General features: G+C 38.6%; 1 protein-coding gene across 1 annotated transcript in view; it reads right to left on the reverse strand.

The window, feature by feature from the left end:
* The window catches only part of DIAPH2 (diaphanous related formin 2), a 757,596-nt gene that overhangs the window by 394,960 nt on the left and 334,779 nt on the right, over positions 1–27,857 (reverse strand). Inside the window, exons 21-23 of the mRNA XM_081126081.1 lie at positions 25,657–25,755; positions 23,306–23,400; positions 1,396–1,497 (exon numbers count right to left, since the gene is read on the reverse strand). Coding sequence (XP_080982207.1) covers positions 1,396–1,497; positions 23,306–23,400; positions 25,657–25,755 — 296 coding nt within the window. The remainder of the gene's footprint in view (positions 1–1,395; positions 1,498–23,305; positions 23,401–25,656; positions 25,756–27,857) is intronic.

Here is a 27,857-nt window from a genome sequence, read left to right on the forward strand (position 1 = left end):
TTAGGTCTGAAGGTAATTTTAAGTCTTAGTAGGCAGATGGAAAATATTCAGGGAGCCAGGGGAAAGCTGGCAGCTGTACTAGAACTGTTTATTCCTAGAGCCAACAAACTTGCATTGCACACCTATGTCAAAAACAGCTCTTCCTTTGAGAAATGAAAGAAATCATCATGCCCTCTTTCCAATCATTTTTTGGTTGCAATTATTTGAATACTGGGTTTGGGGAGTACTTAAAACATGTAACTGTATTCTTTAATACATAATTTATAACTAGTCGTCTTTTGTACCCCTTAAAATGAAGAGGAAATAAGGAAACATAATGCATTTCCACAGTGACTTAACCACACTGAAGCACGATGAATATTCATGAGGTTCGCCCTCCACTTGAAACAGTATATTTAAAACCTTTAATCAATTAATGGCACTTGATAGGAAATCTAAAAATTCTTGTGCTTTTTCTAACATAATATATACCACAAAAAGTGTAGAATATTGCTAATTATGTAATTTGTACCCTTTTTTTTACTAGCCTAAATTTGGGGAGGATTCCATCCTCAAGATCTAAATAGAAAAAAAAAATCTAATAAAATAATATATACACCATTTTCCATATATTAATAGAATTAAATATCAGCACTGGATGGAGTTATTCCCATGAGATATTTGAAATATTTTATAAGATATAAAGATATAAAGATTAAGCCCTGGTCAGTGTGGCTCAGTAAGTTGGAGTGTTGCCCCATACACCAAAAGGTGGCAGGTTCAATTTCCAGTCAGGGAACATACCCAGGTTGTGGGGTTTTGTTTTTCTGTGTGTTTTTTTAAATATATCTTTATTGATTTCAGAGAGAGGAAGGGAGAGGGAGAGAAAGAGAAAGAGATGGAAACGCCAGCAATGAGAGAGTCATTGATTGGCTGCCTCCTGCACGCCCCCTGCTGGGGATCAAGCCCGCAACCTGGGCCTGGGCCCTGACCGGAAATCGAACCGTGATCTCCTGGGTCCTAGGCCGATGCTCACCCGCTGAGCCACACCTGGCCAGGCCAGGGTATGAGTTTGATCCCAGGTTGGGGTGCATGCAGGAGGCAATAGATCAGTGTTTTTCTCTTGCACTGATGCACTGATATTTCTCTCTCTCTCATTTTCACTCTCTCCCTTCCACTCTCTAGAATCAATTAAAAATAAAGAAATACATTTTTAAAACAACATATTAATTTCTTTATTTTTCAATACCATGGCAAATAATAATAAACAAGGAGTTCTTTTGCCTGACAGCCAATTTTATATCAATTATGCAGCTATACAGTTAAATGAAAGTCAGCTATTGAAATGTCTTTCTTTTCACTGTATCTGGTGTTACCTCCAAGTTGAGCTTGTGGGCCCTTATGCTGGATACGTACCACAACTCCAAATTGCTCAGGCTCACAAAGGTCATCGTACTCGCTCTTCAGCTGTGCTAATTCATTGAGTGTCTTCTGCTCTGGAAGATGTTTAATAAGATTCTAAAACAATAAAAGTATAAATGGTTAGTATTTTATTATTAGAATTATTAAACCTGCACTAATAACTCTAAAAGTGATAAAATAGAATAGTAGATAAATTTCTGATTGTGGTTGTGTTCTAGTACCAGTGTTTCTACCCCTTCTTCCTAAAACCTTAACCAAAACATGAACTAAAACTGAATGTGAATAAATATATAAATATATTGTGTTACTAATAACTAAACAGAAATAAAAGTTGGGACATTATTACTGAGTTTATAGAAATAAAAAGGATTATAAGAGGCTACTAGGAATAGTTGTATGCTAACAAATGCTAACCTAGAAGAAATGTCCAAATTCCTAGAAACACACAATTTTATAGAAATAAAATAAAATAAAATAAAATAATTTTTGGAAATAAAATATTTTATGGAAACAAAGTATTAAAAGAGGCCACTAGGAATAATCAATTGTAGGCTAACAGATGCCAACCTAGAAAAATGGACAGATTCTTAGAACCACACAAACTACCAAAACTGAGTCCAAAAAAATTGAGAATTTGAGTATACCTATAACAAGTAAGGAGATTAAATCAGTAATCAAACACTTCCGAACAAAGATAAGCTCACAACCTGATAGATTCACTAGTTGATTCCACCAAATATTTAAAATATTAGCAGCAATGCATTTTAAACTCTTCCAAAAATATTAAGATGAGGGAAACTTCCTCACTGATTCTATGAAGCTATTATTAACCTGATACCAAAGCTGGTATAAGAAACTACAAGAAACCACAGGCAAAAATTCATTAGCGTATTAAAAGGATTGCACTCCACAACCAAGAGGGATTCACCCCAGTATTCAGGGTGGGTCAACATACAAAAGCCAATCAATGTAATACACCACTTGAATAGAACAAAGGAAGAAAAAAAAGCACATGATCATTTCAACTGATACATAAAAACTCTGACAAAAAGCATTTGACAAAATCTAACACATATTTCTGAGAAATGACTCCTTAAACTAGGAATAAAAGGAAACTTTCTCAACATGATAAAGGTCACATATGATAAACTCAGTTAACATCATACTCAAGAGTGATGGCTGAAAGCTTATCTGCTAAGATTAGCAACAAGGCAAGGATGCCTGCTTTCACCACCTCTATTCATGATAGTCTTGGAAGTTCTAACCAGAGCAATTAGGCAAGTAAAAGAAATAAAAGGCATCCAAGTTGGAAAAGAAAAAAACTGTCTCTGTTAGCAAATGACATGATTTTATATGTAGAAAACACTAAATAATCCACCAAAAAACCCCCCTATTAGAGCTAATAAATCTATGCAACGAAGTTTGAGGATACACAACCAGCACACAAAAATCAGTCAGTTGCATTTTTATGCACTAGCAATGAACAATCTAAAAGGAAATTAAGAAAACAATTCCATTTACAATAACATTTTTACAAGCACCCACAATGTGGTGCCATTTCATACCCACTAGAATGGCCATTATCAAAAAGGTGGAGGGGGGATAACAAGTATTGGTGAGTATGTGGAAAGACAGGAGCCCTCATGCACTGAGGACTGGAATGTAAAGTCATTCAGCCACTGTGGAAAAGAGTTTGATGGTTTCTCAGAAATTAAACACAGAATTACCATATGACCCCACAATTCAATCCCTAGGTATATACCAAAAGAACTGAAAACAGGGTCTCAAACAGATACTTGTACACAAATGTTCATAGCATCATTATTCAATAGCCGGAACATAGAAACAACCTGTTTGTCCATCAACATATAAATTAATAATATGTGGTGCATAAAAGAAATATTATTCAGCCCAAAAAACTGAAGTTTGTTACATGATGCTAAATCATGCGTGAACCATGAAAGATAGACACAAAAGGACAAATACTATATGAATCCACTTATATGTGGTATCTAGAAGAGATGAATTCTTAGGACAGTAGAACAGAGGTTCAGGGCCTGGGGACAGAGGGAAATTGGGAGTAACAGCTTAACAAGCATACTGTTTCTGTTTGTGATGATGACAACGCCTGGAAATAGCGGTGATGGTTGACCAACAATGGAAATATACTTAATGCCAATTAATTGTACACTTAAAAATGAGTAAATGGTGCCCAGCTGGGCGTGGCTCAGCGGTTGAGCATTGACCTAGGATCTAGGAGACCCAGGTTCGATTCCCAGTGAGGGAACATGCCAGGGTTTTGGGCTCGATCCCCAGTAGGGGGCGTGCGGGAGGCAGCCAATCAATGACTCTCTCACCACTGATATTTCTATCTCTCTCTCTCTCCCTCCTCTCTCTGAAATCAAGATTTATTTTTTTTAAAATGAGTAAATGGTAAATTTTATGTAATAGATTTTTCCATATTTAAAAAAAAGAGTAGACAACATATATGAGTCCCAAGCCAAGGGAAACACCTGTATCATGTTCTACTCTAAGTGCTCTTTTGTTTTCTTGATTTGTCTTTTCTCTCCTCCCACTCAATTCTGCATTTCCATTAAGCTCTAGACCTACAATGGTACCCATTGTGTAACTGATGAGACTAAAGATTTAAAATGTCATGTTCTCTGACTTAAAAGAAATACTGATATTGATATAACAACATACACCTATAATCAAATGAAATTAAGAACATCCATTGTTTTTCATCACTAATATCATTATCTTTTATAGAATAAAAATTTAAGTAAATACCAAGGTTTTATTTCCATTTTTTCCTGAATATTTTTGATGTATGCCAATTATTCAATTGTTTTGTAAGCTATTTCTCTGTTAATGGGATTTTTCCTTAAGTATGTCATTAAGGAGCATACAGAATCAGTTTGGCAACTTGCATAATTTTTACTACAGGGAAACTAAATTAGAAAGATGAAGACCATTATTAAAATTACCAAAAAAATCAATTCCCTATATTTTGAATATTCCATCTCAATTTTATTTTACTTTTTTTAAGTTTTAACTGTGAAGAGAAGTTTAGCATGAATCAAGCTGGAAATAAAATTTTAGCTCAGAATGTGAAATGAGTTATCTTGTTTCTCTGCTAGCTACGGGTAACCTGTTAACTCATCTTCAGGATGCAAGCTCCATCTTTTCTTTCTCTGTTCAGCTGTATGAAATATTTAACACATTTAGTGCGTTTAGACGCAGTCTGATTCTGGATACCATTTTATGCCTGAGTCACAAGCTTACTTAACTGCCAGTGCTTAGTAGGTTCCATTTGCAAATTAGGTTTGGCCTGTAACAGACACTGAGTAGTATTACACTACTTAGTGCTGAGTGAGTCGGCTACCTGTAGAATCCCATGTTACAAGTGGCATCGTAGCCAATGCTTAAATATACCTAATTTTTACATACAGACTGAACTTTATAGACAAAGATGTATAAGATGGGGCATTCATATGTTTTCATGCCCATCAATTCCTGAATGGAAGAGAGACAAAGGAGAGACATAGTGCTCCTCATTTCGCCCTACTCTCCTTCAGCTGCTAATCAAAAGCATGTCAAGAGAGAAAAGGAAAGAATATAGGTGTTCAAGGCAGTCTGAGACTAATGTGGACAGTGTGAGAAATCAGCTCGCAGTCTATTTGTGTGGTGGGCTAAGGGGCCTCCTAGGAGAGAAACCTCCTGCCTAAGGGAAGGGCAGATTGGATCAGAGGGCCGGGCTGGGCCCAGTAAAAAACCTTGCATTTTGGGAAGGGCTGGGGCGATTCTCAGTGCAGCATATTTATTTCATGGATGTGTATCTAGGTCTGGTTTACCTGCACAGTCCTGTGTCTGGGTGCTGTGGAAAGGAGATCCATGTGACAAGCACTGCTTTAATGCTCTCTAATCAAGTATGTTTAAAAAGGAGACAAGGGAAGAAACCCGTTTCTACTCTTTGCCACAGAACAGCACACATCCTTGGCACCTAGAGGGATTCAGCCCACACCAGCTGTGCCCCATGGGGAAACTCCACCCCTCTCCCCACAACTGCCCTAGGGGAGGGTTCAGAACGGGAAATGAAGGAAATTACCCTCACCTATGACTCGGAAGCTGACACAAACCTTGGGATGTGTAAGTCACTCTCTGACATACCTAGAAACATCTACTATAGGAGCTTTGAAAAGAGTTAAGGTCGTGCAAGAGCAAGAAAAATAGAGGTGAAATTATGTGGACTGGGCCAGTGTTTAAAATTTATATTGCCCAAGGACTCTCTATTTTTTTTAAGTATGCTTTTTACGGATTTTTTTTTTAGAGCAAGAGAGAGGAAGGTAGACAGAGAGAGAGAAAGAGAAACATCAATGAGAGAAAACCATCAATGGGCTGCCCCCTACTGGGGCCTGAGCTGACAACCTGCACTTGTGCCCTGACCAGGAATCGAACTGGTGACCTCCCGGGATGATGCCCAACCGAGCCACACCAGCCAGGACAGGACTCTGTACTTTAAAAGTTTTAAATACCTTTTGATTTCAGGTACCTTATTGATACTACCACTACATATATATATGCACACATATATTCTCTAAATAAACAGCAAAGATGAGTTCAGATGCCCTCTACACTGTAAGGGAAAAACTGCATAATGGCAGAGGCTAGAAATTGTAAGTTTTTAAATACAACTAACAGTTTAACAAACTGAGTTAATAGGCAAACATGCGCTTCCATTTCTCCCTCCCACTGCTTCTGCTTACTACTGAGCAGTTTCTTTCAAATATTTCAGGATTTGTGTTAGAATGATCAATTCTGGGTCAGTATGAAAATTTCAACCTTAAAAATGTCAATGAGCTGAAATTGTGAAGAAAACAACAAAGGGGAAAGCAGTAACTATGCCACCAAATGAGCAGATTTTTCTTCATCTTTTATGCATCACAAATTCACTTTTTGATGACTGTCACTGTTATCTAAAGGAATTTCTCCTAACAGACCATGGGCTTTTAACTACTTTTTACATTTCTGCAATTACTCTATAATACTTCCAAAACTTTATTTCCTTTAAATGTTAATTGCACACTTAAAGGTTAGTTAAGTAAAGGTATTGAACCATAATGCCCTTTCCTTCTTGCCAAAACATAACCTTTCTTTTTTGTCTTATATCTCATTAAGTCATTTTAGTAGTAGGAGAGCCGAAATAGGTTCACTGTGATTAAGTCTATCATTCCCCACATACATGGGTTTGTTAGAAAGGCAGAGAGAAAGATATGGCTGGGAGAGACTGGGAGAGGCAGCTGGGGTTTGGAGGAAATGGGTGTGAAAATAGACAATGGAGGTGACAGGCCCCTATGTGAGCAGGAAAACTTCAGAGCCCTCCAGGACATGGTCTAACTGGTGGCATTAACACCTAGATGAAGGAGCCTTATAGCTTAAAGATATATTTTTTGGGAGACATGAGGGAGAGGGTGACTTGTTCCTTGCCTAGGGGTGTTCCAGCTTAGGGGTATAAATCCTCTAAACTTCCAAATCAGGGCACTTGGTTCAGTCTCAGCCAGCTGAGCTGCCCACTCAAGGCAGGAGGTTCGGTTTTGGCCAGCTGAGTTGCCCACTCAGGTCCTACCTGAGTGTATTGCTTTCCTACAAATAAATCCTCGCCTGCTTTCACTACTATTGGTTGTCTCTTGTTTAAATTCATTCCTACAAGCAAGACAAGAACTGTGGGCACAGTACTGTCTCTGACCAGGGATTATCTCCGGCCAGAGACCCCCTTGACAGATTGGGGCCAATAATTCTTTTTAAAATTTATTATTTATAGCCCAGCCAGCATGGCTTAGTGGTTGAGCATCGACCCATGATCCAGGAGATCACAGTTCGATTCCCGGTCAGGGCATGAGCCCTGGTTGCAGGATCAATCCCCAGTGGGGGGGAGCGTGCAGGAGGTGGCAGATCAATGACTCTCATCATTAATGTTTCTATCTCTTTCCCTCTCCCTTCCTCTGTCTGAAATCAATAAAGATATATTTCATTAAAAAAGATATATTAGTTGATAAAAGGACACACAGGCCCTGGCTAGGTAGTTCTGTCGGTTAGAGCATTGTCCTGATACGCTAAGGTTATGGGTTCAATCCCAGGTCAGGGCACATAAAACAATCAACCAATGAATGCATAAATAAATGGAACAACAAATCGATGTTTGTCTCTGTGTATGTCTGTCTCTCTAAATAAATAAATAAACAAACACACACAAGCACTGAAAGCCTGATGAAAAAATTTAACCTTGGAATATAACAATTGTGTGTTACAAAGAGGGAGCCTTCAGAAACCCTTCACATCAAAATAAATGAATCTCCAAAATAGTGAATAGTTTAGTAATAGAACACGTATGCAATATGATTCCACTCATACAGTGTTTCAAGAGAGGCAAACGCTAAACATATATCTTAGGGATACATCCATATGTGATAAAATTATAAAGAAAAGCATGGGGGAAATAAGCTCAAGATTCCCAACAGTGGTTTCTTCCGGGGGGAAAAGGTTAAACAACGGGCTACATAGATATTGGTGGTGTGGGCACATACAGCTACATTTGACTCATGCTATATTTTGAACTGTACACATACAGTCATATATTAGAGAAGTATCCCAAAGGATCCTTTTGTGAAACTTAATGCAATCTTTTGTCCTCAGGTGTTCTTGATCCCTCTGGGAGAGTTCCCATTGTTGCCTTAAAACTTTACAGTCTGGGCCTTAGGCTTCTACTCATCTGACTCAGTTCAATATTGATTCCTTCTGTCGAGCCAGTCAGGGCCATTTTTCAGCTGGTCATCATCATCTAGATAACAACTCTTCACCTGTCCAATGTCTAGACATACTCTTCAGTTCCCTTTTCCTCCACAGGCGAAGCAATAATCCCCAAGGCTTAAACTCAACTATTTCAGACTTTTCTTAAGGAAAAATAATTGTTGACATTTTGTGGACCCTTTCCAAATATCCCATGAAGAACTGTCAGTTGAGTTTAAACAGATGAGGTAAGTGACAATCCGATAATCCTGGACAGCTCTTATGCTTAGGTATTCATGTGTACCATAAATTAAGAGGAGTTAGTCAAACAAAAATTGAACAAGTCCTACAACAAATCACAAATTTTGTTTGAAATATTTTCCCCTCGAAGCAGTATTCAAGTTATCTATGAAAATAGCTCATAAAGTATATTTGGCTCGGGGCACTGAATTTGTAACAGATATAAAACCATAACAGTCTTCCCTGCAATCCTCCAAAATTGATTGTTTTCCCAACTAGCAACATGTGTTAATGTTTATTTATAAACATTCATTGAGCAAATTTTACCACTACTCTACCATCAAATAAGAGCAATGAATTAGATTATGTATACACAGAATGTGGAATATACGCCAATGCCAAATTCCACAAAAATAAAATGAGTATTAATTATCATAAATATAACACAACATTTCAATATTCAGTGACCAAATACATTTGTTATCTCATAACTTGTTTTTGCTTGGTTAGGTAGAGTTTAGAGCTTTGGGGAATCTTGGCTTCATTTCAGATGCAGCCCCCCTCCAACCAGCCACTCCTATAGAGCTACTCACTCCATCATCAACTAACTATCCATCCTCTGAAGGTTGGCCTTTTTTTACGACACCTGGCCTGTCTGTCCTTCTGAGGAAACCTGGGCATAAGATAAGGGCAGTCCACATGTTCAGGTCTAAGGCAGATAACTGGTAAATACTGCCAAACTGCTGTTCAGGCAAGCTAAACCCTTTCCTAGACCTGTGGCATGTCCCCTGTCCAATAGGGAAGCATACCTTCCCTCTGTGCACATCCCATGCAGCATCTGCTGTCTTTATATAAGTTCAGATGATCTTCGTGGATTTATAGCAACTAATAACAAAAGCTTCCCTATGTGTGCTACTCTTGGTCACCAACAGAAAATCTCTTCATCTAGAAGTAGTCCCAATATGGTTTCTAAAATTATATACAACATAAAACTAAGATATCCTGGACCTAGCGGCTACTCCCTTTGGATCTAGTGGGCCAAAAACACTGCTTGCATGAACCTTGGCTAATGGAGACCACCAATATTCCAGTGGCTGAAACACAATCCCCAAAACAGGCAGTTTAGGCCCAGGGAAACTGTGTAGTTTTCAGCTTCCAGTGCTCAAGATCTTTCAGAGCAGAATAACCTATGACAGAAATGTTTGGGACCAGCAGAAATACCCACCACTAATCATGATTCTATGTAAGTACTGCTTTGATACTATATGGAATCATTGTTATCTTCATAAAGACCTTTAGTTCTATAACAGAGATTGGGGTGGCTCTTGTAATTCTCAGAGATCCTTGAGAGATAACACAGATCTAAATAGTCAAAAAGAGGAAATCGCAGACCTGACACTAAGCTTAGCATGGATGCTCAACCTCTCAATAGGGTCCTACAGAAAGGGTCAGTTTAACAATTCCACGATTCCTAATTTAAAATATCACCAAATCATATGATATGGTAATATTTCTCAAATAGAACACTATATCATGTATCTGACTAGTTCTAAAAGAACTTTAAAAATGACTAAAATAGCCCGGCCAGGCGTGGCTCAGGGGTTGAGCATCAACCTAGGATAGAGGAGATCACGGTTCCATTCTCAGTCAGGGCACATGCCCAGGTTGGGGGCTCGATCTCCAGCAGGGGGCATGCAGGAGGTAGTTGATCAATGACTCTCATCATTGATGTTGCTATCTATCTCTCTCCCTTCGTCTCTCTGAAATCAATAAAGATATATTTTTTAAAAAAAGAAAAGGACTTCAGGAGATAAGGAAGGTAGGTCTTTATTTGGGGGAAGGAACAACAATATGAGTTCTTTTTGGGATACTCTTTCAAGTGATGGTTGAATGTTCAAGTGGAGAGTTAATTATCTTTATTAAACAACTAGAAAAGGTGAGAGGTTAGGGCTAAGAAGATCTCTAAGGGACTCATTTATATTTGTGTTCTATTTGTTTAGCATTTTACAGTTTGCAAGTGATTTCAAGACTGCTCATATTTAATTTTTATAATAACCCAGTGGGGTCAGTATACCGTCACAACTTTAAGATTTTTTTTTATTTTTAGAGAGAGAAAAGGAGAGGGAGAGAGAGAGAAACATCGATGTGAGAGGGAAACATCGATCGGCTGCCTCCTGCACACCCCCCACCTGGGATCAGGCCCGCAGCCCGGGCATGTGCCCTGACCGGGAGCCGAATGGCAACCTTTCAGTGCATGGGATGATGCCCAACCAACTGAGCCACACTGGCCAGTGCTACCACCATCACTTTTATAGGCAAGAACTTTAAGGCTAAGGTAAGCAACTTCCCAAGACCGCACAGGGTATGAGAGACTGAAACCCCAACACAATGCTGACAGTGGTATTTTAAGAACAAACCACTAAAGAGTGGAAACTCCAAAGAGACGATGTAGCAATTAGTCACAGCACTCCAGGAATAAAAGCAGACACCTTATTTGCTTTTCCTGAGAAGCAACTAATTTTTCAACTCTGTTCAGCTATATGCATCAAAGAGAAATTATAAAAGGAAGGCCAAAATATTTCCTCCTGTTTTTCTTACAATGCTGAAAGACTTGATTTCATTAAAAGGGCCCATCACTCCTCATTCTTTGTAATGGATAAAACAAATGATGATCTTATTAGTGCTTGAACTATACTTTCATTTTACTAAAGTGCTGCTTATTAATGCAGAAATGGAATCCAATGTCCCTTATATAGCATTAAGTAAAATTAAGTCTACTTCTTGGCACCTCATTATATATTTCACAGCACAAACAATAATGAATGGCATTTAAGACATTTGTGTTGCTGTCTAATACTAGAAGAAGATATTTTAAAAGGGTAATGTAATTTCTTCCCTGACTTCCGATGACAGGCATTTCACAAACTGTTTAATTAGGAAACACTTCGTGGCCACTTTTTTATTCCTGTCCAGCAGGGAATCCAGAACCTATTCACCCATCAGCATAAAACAGCAGCGAAAAACAGGTCAGACAATAGGAGTAAAAAAAGAAATCCATGAACTGGGCTTCCTATGAGGTGACCTGTGATCCCATATTGGCTGTGCAACATAATCCTCTTTAAGCCTCAGTTTCTCTTTCCATGGAATCAGGGAAACAAATAGGATACTTTATAAATTTTATTTTAGCCTTAACTTTTTCTTTTTTTTAAATATGTCTTTATTGATTGCAGAGAGAGGAAGGGAGAGGGAGAGAGAAAAACATCAATGCTGAGAGAGAGTCATTGATCGGCTGCCTCCTGCACAACCCCTGCTGGGGATCGAGCCCACAACCCAGGCATGTGCCCTGACGGGGAATCGAACCTCGATCTCCTGGATCCTAGGTTGATGCTCACCTGCTGAACCATTCCAACTGGGCAACATTTTTTGTTGTTAATCCTCACTGGAGGATATTTTTTCCATTATTTCCTTTTATTAGAGAGAGAGGAAGGAAGGGAGGGAGGGGGGGGGGGAACCACTGATGTGAGAGAGACACATGGATTGGCTGTCTCCCACATGTGCCCCACCGGGGCCCAGGATTGAACCCGCAACCCACATTCTCGCCCTTGTCTGGAAATTGAACCCGCGACTCTTCAGTGCTTGGCCAATGTTCTAACCACTTAGCAACACTGGCCAGGGATAGTCTTAACTTTTGATGGTCTCTAATTTTACAATCAAGATACAAAGATAAAATTAAATTTGAGCATAACGAGTAGTTTGGGAGAGAATGGTCATACCCTACGAATACCTCATAGAGGACAGGTTACCACAACTGGAAGACGAAGAAAAATAAGGTACTTTAAATATTCCACCAGGAGTCATATCTGCCTTCTTCCATATGCTTTCTTACCATTCCTGAGAGTTATCCTGCTTGTAATCTTTCACGTAAAGCCACACCTCTGCAGGTTACACCCCTCTCACAAGTGTCCCCTTTCTTTGCTGTCGTATAGCAATCCCATCCTTCTATTTTGGGCGAACCAAAATTGCTCTGGAAGCCACATTTTAGCACTGTCATCTAAGTTTACTAGCCCTATTGACTATCTTTTGTGATTCTTTATTAGAACAAATACCCGATATAGATATTATATCATAACTATTCAGAATGGATCACACCATTTCTGATTGACTCTTTATTTAATATGACAAATTCTCCTACCACCAAACCTTCAGACAAAGTCACATTCTCAAGTCCCAGTACTCTGATTTGTACAAAATACTGTTCACTAATAGTCAGACTAAAATATGAATTTCATCCATAATAAATGTTAGCAATTTTATAAATCCATGATTTCATATATGTTGTCACAGATTCTAAATGACCTCAGTATAAAAATATGTGACTCTAATATTACCCAACATACTAAAATAAAACAATCCTAAAGGAATCACATGAAAATACAAAAATGTCAGGTACCTCAATAAAACATTTTCAGATCATATGCTCTAAGGACCTCAAATTATGACAGATTTCATGCTTAGTAATGGCATGAACGTCAAAAGCTAAATTTTACAATGCTAAAAAGAAGACATGAGTAACTTACAATAATATAAATTCAACAACATTAAAAATTGTGGGAAAACAATTGATGGATATCATTGTTTCACTTATTCGAGTGGAATATTCAAAACCTACAAAACATGTTTTAAAAATATTAAAAGGTTTTGGTAACATTGGAAAGTTCGCATTTTCATCTATCAAAGTCCCCCAAAATGAGGTTTCTGAATTAGCCTCTCAAAAATAGTAGAGTATTTCTAGACCGTCCTCCCATTCCTTTGCCCCCAGCTGATATCTCTATTTCTGGGATTGCAGACAGTGTAGAGAAAGGAGAAGCCCCAGGAGAATTGTCACCTAGCTGATAATGCTTTCCATTACCATAGAAAACTGGATGGCTGACTATTCAACTAAAAGTTTCCAAGAAAATATCAAAAAAGTACCCACCCTAACTGAACTGATGCTACTCATTCCCAGAGACACTTTGTGTTGTGCCTACCATGTGACCAACACCGTGATCAACGTTCACAAGGTGTATAAGTGGCAGAGTTGGACTCAGACCCAACTTTCTGACTGCAAACTGCAAGTTATCACTACATTATTTGACTCACCTAAAATGACACAAGGTTTTGTAAATGATGTAAAGTGAATTGTTCAACACTACTAAGTTGTTAATGTAAAAAAACAAAAACACACCTACTATGTGATAAAGGATAAAAGTCAATTCACACTACTATGACTGCCTGCATTCACAACTGAAAAATAATTATGGTCTATATTTTCAATAATGCTTGATGAGGGGCATTTGCAATTTCAACTTAACATACGTTCTTTCTGTTTCTGGGAAAAAGATTTTTTTAAACCCAGGAAATCGAGTTTGGATTTGTTTTTGCCAATACTAATCAAATGTCCAGAACCCTGTCATGGAGTTTCTAACACAGAAAATAAAAGCAAATGATTGGAATTCTGAATCATTAAAATGATTCATTTAATTTTCATTAAATCTGAAAATTAAATTCAGAAACTTTACTACTTATATTTCAGAAATAAGAGTAATTCTTAAGACAGAGGTTCTCAACCAGGGACACCTTTGCCTGCTACGGGACATTTGTCAATATCTAAAGGTGTTTTTGGTTGTCACAACTGGTTATGAGAGGCTGCTACTGGCATCTAGTGGGTAGAGGCCAAGGATACGGCTAAACTTCCCACAATGAACAGGACAGCGCTGCACACGAAAAAGAATTAGTGGGTGCAAACCGTCAATACTGCCAAAGCTGAGGGACCCTACCTTCAGCATGTGCTTTCAGTATTTGTCAAATCCTTTAAAATTTAGATATTGTGTAATATTTAAAACATGCAAAACTATATACTAAGACAATGACTCTCTGTGCCCACTACTGAGCTTAATAAGTAAAAAGCTTTCAATCCCTGTTGTGTATTCCTTCCTCGCTGCCTCTCTCTAAAATATGTTTTAAAGAAATGAGTTAAAATATCTCATCATGTTATAATGATATTATACTATGTTAAAGTATGCCATAGCTTGTTAACTACAGAATTTTATGTTAAATTATACTATAAGTATCGTATGACTTTAACAGATTTGAGACTAGGCACATTTCTACTTGACATAGGATATCTAGAATTAGAAGAGAACTTTGCAAGGACCATCTGGCAAGTAAATACCTATTCCTTGTATATAAGAAGGAATGTTTTCATTACTTAACCCCCTGGATACATATCAGAGAGGAAGTGGTTTAAAGATATAACTGATTGCAAAAGACTTATACTTTATGTAACTAGCCAATGATCTTTGGATTCAAAGCAAATTTATATAATACCAAAAAAAGCCTAGGAAAAAAGTGGAGTGATTCTCCATCGCATTTTGTTTCATCAAGGGCATTAAAGCCTAGACACTCTGCCCTCCGTTTCTCTCAGGCCCAGGGACTTCTGCATTTTGTCCAGAGGTAGCCACACACCTACAAGTCAGAGCAGGAGTTTGGGTCTAACCTTGCTTCTCACTTTCTAGTTCAGGGCTCTGGGAGTCCGTGTGAGGAAACTGAGGCCATTTTCCAAGCTCTACAATTGCAAAGGAATTCCTGGTCTACCCAAAACATCAGCTCACTTCTATAGACCCAATGAATCCAGACAGTAGGAAAGAACTAGAATTTTAAGGCAGTACGACTGTGGCTTAAAGTCTACAAGGCAGCATAAAACGTGATCTTTTCAAGTCACATCTTGCTCAGCTATTGATAAGACTTAGGTTTTGTTCCAAGTGTAAGTTGGCTAAATGTTTTACATTTTCAAAGTATGTTTTATAATCCTACTGGTACAAGAAAAATTCTTTGTTCAAAGGTATCTTTCCTTTCTTTGTTAAGCTTGTGGAGCTGCGCGTGGACAACACCACAACCAGTGATGGTGACAAGTGAACTTTCAGTATTGATCGACAAGACACAGAGGGGGTAAAACTCAGCTGTCATCACATTTGCTTGGAATAGGTCTGATCTGAGCAACAGACTGAAAGCAGCAAATGAGAGCAAAAGAAATCTTCAGTGAAGAAAGGTAACAGAAAATAAAATCATTCAACCAACCAGGTACAAGCAAAAGATGAAAACAAAAGAGTGGCTCATGGACAAAAGTATGTTTAGGCTGCAACACGCATGCCACAAAATTACTTATCCCATTGTGATGAGAAATGGGTGAGAAACGTCCTATGATTGTTGCTGTCACTGCTAATGCTTCATGTTCCCTAGAGAATTATGAAAATGAGCGTGGAGAATACGAGTTGTTATTCAAGAGAAAAAATGTCTCCAAATTCTCCAATACTAATGCCTTTATAGCTCTGACTGCTACACTTGTGTTCTCCTAGGGCACGAGCGCAGGCAGACGCACAGCCTGCATAAGACGCAGAGGGTCGATAGCCGTGCACAAAGATCAATGATTACAAAGATGGATTGAAGAGACAAAAACGAGCTCTACTATTACACATGCATGAACTTCCTGACTATAAGAATAATTATACTCTAGAACTGGTTAATTGAGGGAAGTTGAAGAATCTCTTTTCCCTGCAGAATCGATAGATACCCATCTATCTTTGATGGCTTCGGAGTAGCCTTGTCTGGAATCAAGGGAATGGATTCAATGACCTTTGCTTCATTTGAGTCATTTTGTCAGAGCCCAGTAATAAGTTACTGAGACCATATAAATCTATTTTGAGATGTAAAATAACATTCCGAAAAACACAATCCTGTGGCTACTGGCAGACCCCACACGTTGGGTTCAGTGCTGGATACTTGAAAGGGTTTCAGAAAAGTAATACCGCCACTCTCAGTGGAAATTAACGGGTGGGGGGAGCATAAGCTAAACAATCCTCATGCGGGTACTGCAGAAAGACATCTATGAGCTATTTCTGTCGTTTCCAGCTCTGAAGGAAATACCCTAGAGCTGTATTTCACCGAGGGGTTATTATTAAGAAAGATCAGTGTCCTTTGTTTAAAAATTATTTAAAGTGGAAGGGAAGTTAACAACAAAGGAAAGAAGGAGGGATGAAAAGCAGGGAGGGAGGGAGGGAAAGAGAAAAGAAAGGTCAGAGAAAATGAAGCAGGTTGAGGAGGAACAGAAAATAGGACACTAGGCAGTTGCATGACCAGCAGATGCATCTGTCCCTTAAAAATAAGGGAGACAGCTCTGGCCGGTGTGGCTCAGTTGGTTGGGTGGTAGGTATCCCATGCACCCAGAGGATGCAGATTGGATTCCCAGTCAGGGCATGCACCAGGGTTGTGGGCTTGATCTCCAGTAGGGGGCAAGCAGGAGGAAGCAGATCGATGTTTCTTTCTGATTGATGTTTCTCCCTCTCTCCCTCTCCCTTCCTCTCTGTAAAATCAATTAAAAAATACATATACATAAAAAAAGAGAGGCACCAAAAACAATAAAATTTGCTTAAGGAACACAGGTGTCTGGTATGTAGTGTGGTTTGTTTTAAGAAAGAACTACAGTACAAGAAAATTAACTCACTGCAATTCAGAACATCAAAAATATCATTTCCTCTGGTCTTGTTTTCGCATTCATCCCTCCTTAAAACTCTCTCCTGTGCTGGTTTTTGTGACACACCCCACGCCCGGCACTCTCCCTGACATTGGCTCCCTTTATTCTGTTTTATCTACCGCCATCTACCCCTTGACCTGTGTGGCATCGCTCCACCACACAGAAATGTGGCACTCTACCTTCCATCTGTCACTTTTTTCACAAGCAACCTCAAGAATTTCTTTGGTTTCTCTACTCCAACAATCACTTCTTTGCAAATGACTCAGTCCTGCTCCAATACATAACCTTAACGTAATGTATCCAGAAAATGTTTCTCCTCTGCCAGGAAGGACTTTCTCTCCACCTGATTTGCCGCTTTTTGTTAGTAGTACAACCAACCAATCTATCACCAAGATCTTTTTCAATGAGTCGGGTTTTTTAAACTTAATTACCCACCTTCACTTGTTTTCTCTACCCCTAAATATATGTCGATGCTTCACTGTAATTATACTGGATGTTACAATCATCTCCCTATCTGTAATCCCTTTTCGCCAAGCCATGTGGCATATTGCAGCTACAGTAATCTTCCTAGACATACATCTGACCATGTACAAACTCAGCAGCTTGGTATCCAAGTTGTCCATTGGGGATCAAAAGGTCTGATGCTTATGGGGGCCAGGAATGAATCAGAGTGGGTAAAGTGCACTGGGGGATGGAAGGGCCTCTGGCAAACGGGACAGAATGCAACATTTAAATTCCACCGTTTAAGCACTACAAAGGCCAAAGAAAACATATTATGGGTAATTTGTGATTTCTATGCTTCTACAATATGACCCCAATCGATTTTTATATGCTTTCTCATTATTGCCAATGTACATGACTTCTGAGCTATACCAGAATATGAATATTTTCCTTTACATGTCCCTGCCTTTGCCCACAAGACCCTTTCCTAGCCCTCTAGCTGAATCTTATTACTGCTTCAAAGTCCAAATCAGGTTCTACTTGTTCCAGGAAGACAGCCTAACCACAGCCCATCCTAGCCTTTATTTTTTTTAGAGCAGTTTTGGCTCACAGCAGAGTTAAGCAGCAAGTACAGAGAGTTCCCATGTAGCTCCTGCCCCTATCCATGTAGAGCATCCCTCACCATCAACACCCCCCACTACAGTGGCACATTGGTAACAACAGTGACATGTCCATATTGCCCAATGGCCACAGTTCACATTAGGGTTCGCTCCCCTGTAATAGATTCTATGAACATGTACCCACCATTATAGTGACACACACAGTAGTTTCACTGCCCTAAAAATTCTCTGTGCTTTGCCGATTCAGCCCTCCCTCCCCACTAATGCCTGGCAACCACTGATCACTTCACTGTCTTGCAATATTTTTAAGGGACTCTTCTAAGGCCTTTAACTGGGAAACCTTTCTTTTTGAAAAATGCTTTCCTTGCCCTGGTTGGTGTGACTCAGTGGTTACAGTGTCGGCTCACACACTGAAGGGTCGTGGGTTTGATTCCCGGTCAAGGGCACGTGCCTGGGTTGCTGCGATAGCTGGACGTCCACCTAGGGCTCTCTGCACTGGAGCAGCCACAGGCCTGAGGGGACCCTCCATGCAGCACTGCGCCAGGCTGGGAAGGGCAATATGGTCAGAATGTAGCTGTTCCTCTTATCCTGCTAATGTGGCCCTTCTCGGTCTCTCTGGTTTAGCAGGGTGCTTTAGAATAAAGCCTGGCTCTGGGATTTTTACATTGGTGTCCTTTCTATGGACAGCTATGAGGGGGAACTGAAGTTGAAAATGACCTAGGTCCACCATCTTGATTGGGAAACTTTTCTGTACTAGTTTCTAGCCTTTTTCTTTGTGCCATGAACCCTTTATACCAGTTTATGGATCCCTGCTCAGAATAAATACATAAAAATACAAAAACAAACAATTACATTGAAATAGTTATCAACATATTCACAAAAAACATTGTGATATCGTGGATGTGCTTCTTGGTTAAAACATTCAAAAATAAGATCTAGTGGCAGCTTCAGTAACTAGTATAATTTTGAAATAGCAGTGACTACAAACAGTATTTTAAGATATCTACCACAAATTCAATGTGATATGAAAAAATGTATTATTTCTATTAGTGACAAAGTTAGAGATACTGTTAATACTACTTTGGCCTGTTGCTCACATTGTTAATCAAATGAAATATCAAATATTAGTTCGAAGTTAAAGAAAACAAGATGCAATACTGTTCATATCCAAGTTCAGGAGCCCCTGAATTTTCCTAATGGGTCCCCAAAGGGGACTCTGAATCTCGGGGGTTATCAACATCTGCTTTATAAGTATCTTTGCAAGTTACTCTGCAGTAATATTATACTGCCTTCTATGTTAATCACCTTTTTTCTGCATGTGCTTTATGAATGTCACCATAAAATCCCTACCAACATGAATTTCCACAGCACCTAAGTATCCTACGCAGGTACTAATGTTCTAAAATAGAACACACTTTCATTTTTTTTCCTTAAGACTAGAATTAAACTTGTGAAACTCTTGGTTTCATTTCTTTGTCAATGTTCTATAGGTAAGCGTGTCTATAAATACTTCATTTTTACCACTGAAACCCTAAAAACACTCACTGGTCTTAGATTTTTCTCTTAATAAATAAAATTAAATTACACTGAAGCAGATTTTCAAAGATGAAATAATGACTCCAAGAATCACCTAAATTTAGTACACAGTCTCTGGAACTTATTATTGCATATATTAAAAGTCCCTCAATTTCAAGATATGATTACTTTTTAAAGTAGTTTAGTACATTTCAACTCCCTCCACATAGTAAACTCAGTTTCTAGTTTAGATTTAGATATTTTGAAATAGAGGAGATATTAGTATTTTTATTTATGAATAACCTTAAAATCTGAGCTTGATCTTGCTGATGACTCTTTTATTTATTTTAGTAAGACATTTAACCTGCCAGATAACTAAGATCTATTAGTTGTCTGGCAGGAAGAGCCTACTGGCCCATACCAAGACAGAGAGTACTGGTGTTAATTCAAATCCCTGGAAAGCAATGTGCCCTTAATTGTTTTTTGTTGTTTTGTTGTTATGAGGAGACAACCATGCCACATAAGCAACAAACTATGTTTATGCATGGATGGACTTGAGCACTGTAATCAAATAGAGCTTACAACAAAGTTAATCTGATGTTACATATTTAATGATATGCATTATCGATGTGCTACATGGTAATTAGACATAAATGGCAAGCAGCTCCTGTGAATGGCAAACTGATGTTACTTTTGCATCACTGAAGCGAATGCTTCTGTGAAGGGATGGAGAAGGAGGCACTGGTGATTCTAGTTGTTTTTTCTTTGCTGAGGGTGCAGGCAGTGTTTTGGGAGCTGGAAAAGGAAATAACTGCTTCAACCTGGGACCCTCCGCCGTCCCAGGAGATACTGAGAAGTTTGCTTGGTCTGGAGTAACACGATATTAACTTCAATAACTCTGGTGCGATACTCACCAGTTGTGCCTTGGATGTATCCAAGCGGCACAATTCCAATCATGCATACTCGTAAATTGCACATTAAACTGTTTTCTCCTGCCATCAGAACTGAGACAATGAGTTTTGATTGAGAAGGGTAAGAAATGAGAGAAAACTGTAGAGTATCTGGCATTGAGAAGGAAAGCAGGCTGGGGTGGGGAGGGGGGAAGGCCTCGACAAAAAGCAGGCACAAAATTGGTGTGGCAAAAGATGCAAGGGGTAAAAGGCACCCATGTGGGAAAAAAGCTGAGAGATAAAAGGCTTAGAAAGGGAAGGGAGGTCTAGAAAAGAGGGAGACAGGACAGGCCCAGGTGGGGCGACATGCAGCAAACCGGAGATGCAGGGACACATAAGGTAGGAGATGCACAAATGGAGCCTGGGAGGGCCTGCCCTCTGTGATTTTCCCTTCACTCCCCTTCCCAGAGCATGACCCAAAATTTAGCACAATAATGTGATTTAACAAGCAGTTGTTTTGTCAGGGTGGATAAGATTAAGCCCACAAATTCAACAATTTAGACATAATTTACTGCCATTTCTAAATTGTAAGCAATTCATTCCTCCCAACTGGACCAGGATTACCTGATTTAAAGAGGGAAACAAATATATATTGTTTATGCTACAAAACAAAGTGAAACATTAACAAAATTCCCAGGTAATGCACTTCTATATGTGTGTGTTAAAACCTTGTTGCGTAGTCGAGGGACATTCATAGGGACAATCTTTCTCTTCCTACATTCCCTAAAGAATTGAAAACAGACTTAAATGTTTTGAATGTTACTGGGAAATAAATAGCACAGTAGCATTCTGCATATTGGAAAGCATATAAAGGAAGCACTGCAGTTTTAATGGGTAAAATAAATGACATTGATTAATTCTACAAAATATGATTCTATTTTACTATAATTTGATTAGACAGAAAAGACTACAAAGCTTTAATTATTAAGTAGGAGTCAGAAATTTGTTTGCTTTTTGTAATTTAAATTTAAACTGCCCAATTGGGGGGGGGGGGGAAGCCTAAATCAAATTTAGGCTTAATGCACTGCTCATTCTGACTATTGCACAAAGAATCGTGGGACCAAGAGGGACAGGAAAGATGTGATCAGCTCTCCATTTTAACTCAGGGAACTACAGACTTACTGGCTGCACAGAGGAAAACTTTTCTCTAAAAACTTTACCACAAGGGGATTTCTTATCAAAGTGTAACTCACTGAGATTAATATAAGCTTGTCATGATAAAACAGAGCCTGTATCAAATGATTAAGTCTTAATCCTACAGAAAGTGATTATATGTATATTTAAAACATATACGTGAGGTAAACTGTACTGCACGCCTCCACCATGAAATGAAGGAACTGTACACAATAATCTAAATGGAGCCACTTTAAAATGGAGCCAGAGCTGCCATGCCAGAGAAACTGCCTTGCACATCTAATGCCCTAAATCCTCAGGATGTTAAAACAGGGCAGAATAACCTTTGGACTTGACCTGAGCAATCTTGTGCCTTGCAAAAGACCTGTTTGCAAAGATAACAAGAAAGCAATTATTATGACTACTGGGCTGAGGACTACAGGATTAAAAATTAAAAACACCGTTTAGAATTAATACCACTATGTTTGTTATGTTATCTGCACCAACAGAGATGCCTTCCTTCTACTAATGCAATTGTTCCGCCTTCCCTTCCTCTTAAATACCCTTTGCCTTTGTCTCCAAACCAGAAGACCATTTGGGCTTCTGCCTGAATCAGTGTCTCCAGAATAGGAGTTTTTATTGATCTCAAATAAACACTTGTTTGCCTCTCACTTTAAAAGGCTTTTTACCTTTAGGTTAACAGAAATCCCATATACACACAGTCTGCTCAAATGACAAACACTGGTTCTCTGAGATTTAGAGACAGTTTGAGGAAAATATGGCAAAATTATTACAGCATAAATTGTCAGTCTTCTTAAAAATCAAAGCAAACTTTGAAACAAACAAACAAAAAAACTATGACTGTTCTTGGAAAAATCTCTGCAGTGTTTCCTCCTAGAAACTAAACCAGACAGGGGCCGACATACCAAAAATTCTAATAATATGTTAGATCTTGTATACAGCTTTACTCTAGAAAGCACTTCATTGGGTTTAATTGTCATAGTGGCCCTGTGATTTCATGAAAACACAGAGGTATAGCCAGCTGAAAGTTTGCCCATAGGAGACAGAATAGGTTAGAAAGAGCAACAGTTTTAGAGCCATGATAGACCTTGTTCTGAAGCCCAGCTCTGCTACTCTGGCCCTTACCAGCCATGTGACATTGGGCGATCTCTCTAAGCTTCAGTTCCCCTAATCAGACAATGAGGATATTAGTACTTATCTCATAGGATTGTTGTAGGATTCAATGAGATGAAACATATCAAGTACTTGGACAATCCCCAGCATATGGTTAAGTACCCAACAAAGGATCACTTCACCATTTGCCCACTGATCCTGAGCATGCTATTTAACCTGATGGCCACTCCTCTTTTACATCCATAAAATGGTAACAATATCTACTTTACAGAGTCATTATGATGATGAAATATGTGCAATTTTCTTTACAATAAATAAGAGGGAATGATATGTCTACATATGCATAAACAAACTAAAAAACACACAACTCTAATCAATGGTAGAAATGGAAATAGAACCTAGATCTTCTATGTTGAGTCCTCTATCAACACGGCTAGATACTCCTGATTCTAGTCTCCAAATACAGAAGGCCATTTTCTAACAGCTCCAGGGAATACCTGGGAAAATGAATTTTAAAAGGAAAATATGCAAGTTACCTGAATTAAAGCCTCAGTCAACATTTCTTCATTGACCTCCAAAATAATGTTTTTTATATCCTCATATGGCATACGATATGATCCTAAGAAGATAGCTAAAATAAAAATTGAGTTTATTAAAAATACAGCAGCATCAAAAATTTAGCATCCTAATAAATACCTGGTTCCCACTTCATACTTGAAATATGCAACTTCCGTCACTAATATTAATTTACAGAGTTATGAACAAACAAAAGTACTTCTCATTCGATGGACTACACTACTCATCTAGGTAAAATGGCCTATTATCCCAGGCCCTAATGTTTACAGCTAACACATTTTTATATACAAAATAAAACTCCTACTAATAGCAGTGATGACTACACGTTTAAGCATTTTAGATTGAGCTGATACAAAATGACCCATGAAAAGTTAAAGATTTGATTTCAAGTGGGCCTTTTAATTCAAAGTACAATGGGAATTGTCAGATGCATCCAACACAGCACTTCTCAGGAATGACAATAGAGTAACCAAATACAAGGGAAGCATATCAATCTACCCTGCAGCTCCTCCACGTAGGAAAGAATTAAAGTGTTGAAACCATCATTGCTCTCTGCATTCTGCTGACATTCACGTGCTACACTATCAGTTGCTTTATATGTTGAATCACTATTTACCTTGCCAACTTCTTCTTAATTAAATATATATTCTTTCCTATTGAAATAATCCACAAATTATATCTTAAAAAGCTTATGCTTACTCAGAAAGTATTTTTCAATAATACATTATACTTTAGCCTCCACTAAACATACCTTTGAAAAAACATTTGTGAGTTCTTATCATCAGAACAGGAATATATTCCTAAGAATTTTTTTTTTTTTTTTCATGAAAAGCTCCACATGACTTCACTGACAGTTAAAAAAAAAAATCGTCACTGTCTAACTGTCTAGGCATATGATTACCTAGATGTAAACATCAAATGAGATCTCCATAATTAAAATTAATAATGTTGACAGATATCAACTAGCAATTAAGATCATAGTGTGTTTTTTATTTTTTATTTAAATATGTTTCTATTGATTTTAGAGAGAGAGGAAGGGAGAGGGAGAGATAGAAACGCTGCATCCACATCCATCAGCTGCCTCCTACATGCCCCCCCTGCTGGGGATCGAGCCCGCAACCCAGTGATGTGCCCTGACCCGGGAACCCAACTCGAGACCTCTTGGTGCATGGGTGGATGCCCAACCACTGAGCCACACCGGCTGGGCCAAGATCATACTGTGTTTTTTTTACAAAAGTTCTGAACATCCACTTTATAAAGAAAATGTATTGCCTGCCCTGGCTGGTGTGGCTCAGTTGGTTGAGCATCATCCCATACACCAGGAGGAGGCAGGTTCAATTCCTGGTCAGGGCACATATCCCGGTTGTGGGCTGATCCCCAATGGGGGCCTGCGGCAGGCAGCCGATCAATCAATCAATCAATCTCTCTCTCTCTCTCTCTCTCTCTCTCTCTCTCTCAAAAAAAAAAAAAAAAAAAAATCAATAACATATTTAGGAGAAAAATAAAGAAAATGTACTGTCAGATAAACAAAGTACACATTCACAACAGCTATTAGGAGACCAATTTTGTGTCAGCAACATTCCGACTGACAGGAGGATGGCGAGCTGTTTATTTTCATCTGATTTCCTACAGCAAGCTCTTCCACAAAAGAAACTCCTAGGGTATCTCTGTGCGTAATTAGAAATGCTTGATGTGTCGCAATTTCTCATGCATAGTGTTTTACTATCCTTGGAATATAAACATAGTCTACTGTGGGGAAAAAAGAACACTAGATTCCAGGCTGAGGGGAAAATTGGTCAGAGTAAAACCTCAGGCCCACCTAAATGACGATGGCTGTGGTAGTCTGGACAGGATACTTCAGGGCTGGCTGGTTTGTTAAAGGCTTTCAGGTTCAGTAACCAGTTTTAAAGTGCAGTGGTTAACACTTTAACTAGCTCCCGCCACAGTTACTTCAAATGCAAAGGATGGGCAGACAAGGGTTTGCCTGTCACGGCCAAGGGCAGGCCGGAGGAAACCAACTCCCGCTGGACTTTCCAGCTCGGCCTTGGGGCTCGCTGCGTGCGGACCATGCCGGGTTTTCTATCAGCACTTGCTGAAGCTTCATCGCTCATAAAATGCACCGAGCCCGGGGAAGCCTAAACCATGATGGCACCCATTCTGGCTGAATGGCAAAGAGGGAAACCTAATCACCTTTGGTATTTTGGTTCTAGTGGATGCTAAATATAGGTGTTCAAAGAAGTTACAACTTTGTCTGAATACCTTCAACCACCACCCTCTTACCACCGCCCCCCACGCAGGGAGTGACACGTACACAGATTTTGGGCTGTTTTGGGATCCAAAACTCTCAACTCCTTCACTCTCTTCTTCGCAGGCTGGGGCTTCTCCTCCAAGGCATCTGCGCTCTTTTGAACTGAAAGAAAGATGTTGATTCATAAACAATAATGGCACAAATCCAAATGCACGGAGTAACATTAGGAAGGCATATTAACTACATTAATACAGTGCGGGCCAAAATCAATAAATGTGTTTATTTCATTAGTTCGATGAAGAGGATACACATAAAAATATAGACCTGTTTAGAGGTTTCCCTACAAATTAAATATCAGCACTTAGGCAGAAAAGATAAGCCAAATAGAACCAAAAATCAATTGCTGCTTCTTAACTAATGTGCAACATTAATTACTCCTTTACCAGGTACCTCCAAGCAGCACTGGAATTAAATATATAGAAAATCTCCCTAATTTGGACTAATTGAGGAAAAAGACATGCATTTATCCTAACATGTTAAAATTTAGGCATGTCTTTAATTCAGTGAAACTGCTTTGAAATACCTAAGGTAACTTGAACTGCTAAACAGGTTGCCATATAAAAATTCCTGCTGAGACTGCTTTGAGGAATAGATATGAACCATTTGCAAGTTGCCCAACAGTAGCACTATTTGCATATACCTAATTAACAAACCTCAGAGGCAGGGTCTTCTGAGTTAAGTTAGCTTTGTGTCCCTCACCATTTTTTTAGCACTATTTGCTTTCTTAGAACAAAAGATATACTTATGCTGTATTCAGAAGGTAGTCCTGTAGTTCAAAAACAATTTAACTAACCTGAAACTGTTACGAGTGGCAGTTCCAAGGAGAGGCCTCAGTTCCCCGTGACCTCCATCAGCCCTCCCCCAAATAAACCATGCCAAAAACCAAAGTCAAAAACAACTTGGCAGGCTGGCTGCTATGAAAATGAAGCCTTATGCCAAATCCACTAACCCCTCCTATACAGAAATTCTAAATTCTAGAGCCCATGTGTTGCCAGTTTACCTCTTCCAATATAAAAATAAGCTTGCAGGCAATAAAACCATAAGAAAATATGAGTAAAATACAGCAACATTTTTTTTCGATCAGTTTGCCTCCAAACTCATGCTCCTAAACTTCCTCACGGAATCAAATGGCCATAATCCTGCTCTTTGTTTGCTACTTTAAAGTTCGAGGCAATAATTATTTTTAGTATTTTAATTTATCTAATCTTTGTTGAGGAGATCACGAAGGAGTTATTGATTTTCATTAGAGGAAAATCAACACAACCACAGTACATTTTTGCTAAGCTATATGCTCAAAGATGTTCGCATCTGGAACACTTTCTACACCTAACAAAAGGCATCAAAATAATGCCAGTCCATTAACACCACCTCTGTTTTAATGGAGCAAAGTGTATGAACATGAAACAAACTTACTATAAAATAACAGATAAAGTAAAATCCTCAGAATAATTAAGTCCTAACAGTTAGTTTACATCTTTACCAATATCGTCAACGTAAAATGACACAAAGTCTAAGCAGACTAGATAGGAATTCCACTTGAAAATCATAATCTTTTCAGCAATGACAAGTAGTTTGCCATGTTTACTCAACACAATAGAGTTATTGCTAGTAGTGGAAGAAAAAATGACTTTTAATGTGTTTCTTTTAAAATCATCACATATGTTCCTCAAAGGATCTTTCTAAGAGCACAGTGTCTTTCCTATGCAATAATCAGCATTTTAATTTATTCTAACTTTCAAGCCACCCCCAGCTTAAGGCAACTCTATATAGAGAAGTGACAGTCCAAGAGTCATTCCCTCTGTCAATAAAAAAATTATCTGAATCATATTGAAATTATTTCTAGAATCATTAAGTAATTTTAACCCAAAGTAATAGTCAAGAAAACTGTCCTGATCTCTCTATATGCCTTAACCCCCAGGATGGGAGGCTGGTTAACCAAGTATACACAGAATAAAAATGCTGTAGTATGAAGAATATATTAAGATTATTCTGCAAACTAACAGCCTTCTGATTAACTCAGATATACATAATGTTCATTTTGTATGCCTTATTTTTGCATTTTTGCATTAAAATACATTTCAACCTCTCTTCTCTTTAAATGAACAAGTTATTTAAAATTAAGATTAGATATCTCAAATATCTAGAGTTCACAGTTTTGTTTTTTGAATCCTAATATACTTTCCTTGTATTATGTATGCAATTTG

Source organism: Miniopterus schreibersii (assembly GCF_964146895.1).
Source record: "Miniopterus schreibersii genome assembly, chromosome: X".
Taxonomy (NCBI): Eukaryota; Metazoa; Chordata; class Mammalia; order Chiroptera; family Miniopteridae; genus Miniopterus; species Miniopterus schreibersii.